A 6,000-nucleotide genomic window follows, 5' to 3' on the forward strand; every position below is an offset into this window, starting at 1 on the left:
AGCATCTGAGCAGTGTGTCAGATATGAAACAGCAGCTGTCTGAGAAGAAGCTGGCACTACAGCTTGATTCCACGTCACTTTTCCATTAGAGGTCTGCTCAAGAGGGAGAATGGGTCAGACTACAAGGTCAAGGGTACCCAACTATTACACAGCAACAAGCCATGGAGAGATTAACTCAAAGGAAATTTAATGACTACTGAACCAAGTCAGAGCAGAGAAATATTTCACAAGGAACACATAAGTACCCAATCTAAATTCAGAGTCCCAGTGAATATCATAGACTCTGCAGCTTATAAACTTAAAGGATATTCAAGCATTGTTTGTTAACTCCACTCATTACAAACAAAACATAAAAAGTAAAGTATTAGCATTCTAATCTTTTAGGTGAAGAAACTCTGGTAGGTTAAGTGAAAAGACTAAATCTTAGATCCGAAGACTTTGGACAAGTAATTTCTGCGCAAGGGTAGGGCATCATATAAATCTTGATGTTTCTGTAATAATTATGTTTTAAAGAAAATAATATATGTGTATAGCTAGTACTTGGCAGACATTACAATGTCCTCACCATTTGACATGCATTTTTCTGAATGACCTTGAAAGCAGACACCCAGATGTAGTAAGAAATAAACAAGACTGTCTTTCGCAGCCTTTAAAACCTCTGCCTTGAAACACATTTGGAGGCTGACAAAATTGTCAGTTCTACTCCTTTCCTAGCAGAATTTAGCATTAAAAATGAAACCTTATGAATCTTAGAGTCACATGTGTGTGTATAAGCAGATAATGGTATGTGCTACTCAGTGAAATTGCTTCCAATGCGAGGGGCTTCACAGTAGACTATGGAGAATTGATGCAGATATTGATGGATGCCTTTTAACCTCACCATGGGCTTCTTATTAGCTCTGACTCTTTCTTACCCTAATATCCCTCTAATGATGCTTTTTAAACATTTATGCACTTATGAATATATTCAGCTACCATATCCTTGCTTTTTAATCTTGATATCACAGACATTCATATTTTAGCTATACATATCACATGGGTTGGAAAGAATCCATAAAAGATGATATATCAGGAAGATAAAGTCATATAGCCCACAATAGCTGGTGGCTAAAGCTCACACCCATAAATCAGATGTGTTGCCCTGCTGGACTCTGGTGATCTTATCACAGTTTTGGGGCCAAAGGTAAGCAAAATAATTATTCCTAAAATGCAATTGGCATTTAATTGCCCTTATTTTAGTACTTTTCTTAAAATTAAACTTTGAATGCAAATGCATTTTTATTTGCATATATTATTGAGATAATGAGTGATCAAACACCCCAATTAAGAGACGTTTTACATTTTCCAGAAATATGTACATTGACATTTGATGTCATTCAGAAGAAGGATTCCAGTGGAATCAAAACCATATATGAGAGGAGGACTGATTATTAAACTCCTTCTTGATCCTTCAGTTGCTATTTTTATCAAGCTGCTCTTACAGATGCATCAGCCAGTCTGAAGGAAGCCAGATGTCACTGATCCATGAAAAGTATGAATCTTGTGCCCTAAGTCCAGCTGCAGATGAGCATGACCATAAAGGCTTTTGGAGACAGAAATGGTGGTTATTGATGAAGAAAAGGCCACTTAATCAAAATGTCTCTTTAGAGATATTTGTTGTCTCTTTTCTAAAATTGCTACATGCATCAAAGATCTCTATGGAAATTATCCAAACTTAAAATCAATTCAGCCTGTAATGTTCCCCAACTGCATATAGAACCAAACAGAATCTAGGAGTCAGATCAAACACCCAGGAAAACCCAGCTTTGATCTGTGCATCCTCTCCCAAGAGTATGTATTCTGAGTTTTAGTTTAGAGCAACATTGATGAAATAGTCAAGTTGTTTGGAGTCTTCTCCTATACTACAGTTCTCTCATCAAAATAAAGGGAGTAATAAAACCCATTCCTCATGTGCCTCAGGAGCACAGTGAAGATTAAATAATGTCTACCAAATGCCCTGGATACCATAAAGCCTTATACAAATGTCCATGACAGTAATGATAAAAATCTTACCTATCAATGCACTTAAGCACATAAGTATTAAAATTGACTCACATTTTACTATACATTGATATGCTCGGTTTAGCTATTTTTCTAAATGACTGTATAATAGTGATATTTAACATATATTACACAATTACCATTTAGACACTGTGCTAAGTGCATTACATAAATTATTGTTTTAAATAAATTATCTTCTGATAAGCTTAGCTATTTTCCTGAATGACTATTTAATCATAGTGATTTACATTTGTTTCACATTAACCACGTGCCAGCCACCATGCTGAGTAATTTATTTGCATTGTCATTTATATTTATTTATTCATTTATTTTTAAAATAAAATATAAGGAGAAATTTAACGTTATATGTACTTAACACAATAATGCCAGACTATAAAGACAAATGGCAATGTAATGATGAATGAATTATAAATGTAAACATATTAAAAAGGAGGCAAGTACATAAATCACTAAGCAAAGATGATTAGAAATGTGTAGCGAACATAATAAATTTGAGAATATGCATTATCATTTTAAGTTCTGACAAACTATATTACATGGTTTAGGTGCTATTGTCATTCCCTTTTAACAGATGATGAAATGATGGTTAAATTAATTAACTACTTTTCCCAAGCTACACAACGTATCAGTGGTGAACTCATTACCAAGGGTCTAGTCTGTCTGCTTTCAACATCTGTGCTTTTGGCTAGATGCCACTGCCAGCCATCTTCTTTCTATGCTTTTTTCCTGAGTTTCCTTAGACTATAAGTTTTTCCATTAGAGTTCAAGATTCTTGAGGGTAGGAAATACTCATGTATATGGCATATGCACCTGGTGTCCTGTACTCCTGATGCCTGGCATATGGTGCTTGGTCAACAAGGTCAACAAACTTAATCCATTCCTAAATATTTGAATCTGGGTTGGTCATTTAAGAAGATCAGTACACTGGAGTTGTTAGTGTTTACCAGCATCTTCCTTCTCACAAAATATAGGAGCCATATAATTCTATAGCTATTATTTCCTACTTATGACTGGCAACATTTAAAATAAGGTATAAATTCCTAAGTAAAATCAGTTTCCAATTGGCTCCACTATAAATTATGGCCCACAAGTTGCTAGATGAAGCAGCTAATATTAGAGGGTATATGACGTCTCTTGGTGACTGAGGCAGAAAATTGAGACATTCTCACTTCATAATACTCCTGAAATTTTTTACATATTTCCAAAGGCATCTAACTTATTTCTAAGTGCCACTTTTTTATTATGTTGAAGTTGAGGGAAATAGTCAACATAAATTATTTATCATTGCCTTGTAAGTGTTCTAGTAGCATTGGATATTATTAGCTCTCTTTTAGTTGATGACAACTACATTAATTGTGGGTTTAAGGCATTTAAGTTTCCACCTAAGCTACTGATAATAATTTGCTTGTACAACTTATATATTGTAATTAAAAGAAAAAAGATACCCAACTACCTCATGATACATATGAGTTCATACATTTTACCAGTTAAATCCTACAGGAAACAAGCAAAGTAACCTTCTTTTATTCATTAAAATGTATTATATTAAGATACACTTTCCAAATAATTCTACTAATGTGGGATGGTTTTTCCATTGCATCTTGGAATGGAAATCTAGTGTTCAAACACTAGAACATTTATCTAGTATTCCTGAATGTTAACAAGTAATCCTATTAGTAATTTATTTTCTACCAAATAACATCATTTAGAGAAGAAGTTATCCTCAGTTTTTTTCAAACTGCCCCAGGTACCACCTATCCAAATATAACTAGTGCTTTGTATGTGTTTCTGTTTTTCTTTTTACTTTAAAAATCTTTATATTCCTATTTTGAAGTTGGAAGTTATGAAACTGGATGTCTATATTTCATTGTGTATAGCTCCAGGGGGGCTGAAACAAGTTTTGATAGTTTTATTTTTTAAAAAGATTTTTCTTGGAATAAAATAGATATGTTTAACCTTTTAATGATTTCATTGACCTCTGTGACAAGAGTCTGAAATAAACATCTACTACCTAGAAAGTAAGAGAGTCCCTTATATTATGAAATGACTAAAAAAAGTAACATGTTGAATATTTATCTAGAGGGAAATGTTGATTGCTTTTACTAAGTACGAGCTCCTGGTAGCTCTCATCCAAAATACCACATGCATTCTGCAATTAGCCTCAACGAGCCTCCACATAGTTCTGATTTTTTTCTGGGTTAATTACTGCCTAAAGGAGTTACCTAGTCTACATGCCCCTAAGTTCAGTAGCAAATGTTTTTAGAAATAAATATTTATGAAAGGATAATTGTGACATAGAACTTTGGCACTTTTTTTTAGTAATTGAATCAATGTCATTGTTAAAAAGATCTTGGAGACTGGGTTCGCATCACATCCATAATGAATATTCTGGATATAATGTGAATTCATTCATAAATCTCATGTGTGCCTGATGCTTCAGAAATAGGACCCACCAGCAGGTGGCATTCTGAGGCAAAAATTCACTGAGTGCTACCATACAGGGTCAATCATTATTGCCTTTTCTGAATCTTCCCTGAGTCCATTACGCCTTTAAATCACAATTAATAGCAATAGCATTTTGATTGTGTGTACTTGATCACGCATAATGAATTTACAATTTCAAACTTAAAGGGGCGATTCTGAGATTCAGAGTTTCAAAGCTCATGTCACAGCTCTGTCTAGATTACACCTCTTTTATTAGGAGCATATTGTTGTTTTGAAATGGATGTCTAAATAAGACATATAGCTCAGACCATATTTTCAACAAGAAAAAAAGAAAAATCACAATCTCTTTCTTGCCACCTGTAGTTCTTTAATGGTAGCTACTTATTAGAACATAACCTCTTCCTTCTCTCATCCCCATATGTATATTATGATAAATACAACCACATAAATACCACACTAGAAAGCGCTCAGTAGTGAAGGGAAAGGAGAGATGGTATATATACACTCTTCTAGGAATAAAACTATATTACTCTAGCAAAAAAGGGATAGGCTACCGAGGTGTGTTGTGTATTTCTAAATGGCTTTGAAAACTTAGACATTCAATATAAGAAAAAAAAAATCTCCAACTCAAGGAATAAGAAAGATCTCAGATCCATCTAAAAATCTAAGCAATGTACTAGAGGAAGAAGGCTGATAAATAAAAGTTCAGTTCCATATTTCAGCGAGAACACAACCTCTACTGGGAAAAAAATATGAAAGAACCATCATAGCTGCTTACATTGAGGGCAATATACGCAAGCTTGTTCCTCCTCTAGATGACCGGAATCCGGTGCTGAGTCGCGGGAAGCTGGCTCCCCATGGGTGGTAGCCAAGGATGTACCGCTCTCCGTGGTGCTGAAGTACAGAGCTGGCCAAGTGACTGGAGTTGCAACGATGTGAAACTGCGCTCCGCTGTTCTTCGTGCTGCAATGGTAAAAACTCGCCTTCCGAGGCAGAACCGTGTTACTGTCCTTTTTCTAATCTGGGGGAAATTTCCCAGAGAACATGACGGAGAAGCATCTGTGTGTGAGAGTGGCATGCAGCGTGGTGATGGGTTGGTATAGTCCCCACCCCCTCTCCCCGACGTAGCTTGAAAGGGAGGTAGCAACTCTGTCTTCCTACCATAGCTCCTCAAGATTTCTACCTGCCCCTTCCTCTGTCCTAGAATAGCGCGCGCGCACACACATACACACACACACACACACACACACACACACACACACACCCCTCCTTATATAAGGCTGCTTGTTCTGGCTTCTGAGGCAGAGTATTCATTGGTTTAAACAAATGAGGAATGAGTTGGTTTCCTACCTGTTGTGTTTGTGTGTTTACACAACAAACAGAGGGAGAGGGTTAAGAAGAAAACTAAAACCAGAGAAGCCTAAAGAGCGACTTTCATAAATCTCATCGCCACACCACACTTTGCCTTCTGTGAGTGATGTATCTTCTAACTTT

The 6,000-nt window shown here is 35.8% G+C and overlaps 1 protein-coding gene across 1 annotated transcript in view; it reads right to left on the reverse strand.

Moving 5' to 3' along the window:
* The window catches only part of TRPC7 (transient receptor potential cation channel subfamily C member 7), a 136,647-nt gene extending 131,152 nt beyond the window's left edge, over nucleotides 1-5,495 (reverse strand). The window contains exon 1 of the mRNA XM_021664941.2: nucleotides 5,285-5,495. Coding sequence (XP_021520616.1) covers nucleotides 5,285-5,286 — 2 coding nt within the window. The 5' untranslated portion in view covers nucleotides 5,287-5,495. The remainder of the gene's footprint in view (nucleotides 1-5,284) is intronic.
* Nucleotides 5,496-6,000: the final 505 nt, after the last annotated feature.

This window comes from Aotus nancymaae, unplaced genomic scaffold (genome assembly GCF_030222135.1).
Source record: "Aotus nancymaae isolate 86718 unplaced genomic scaffold, 86718_ANA_hifiasm-v0.15.2.pri h1tg000064l_1, whole genome shotgun sequence".
Classification (NCBI taxonomy): domain Eukaryota; kingdom Metazoa; phylum Chordata; class Mammalia; order Primates; family Aotidae; genus Aotus; species Aotus nancymaae.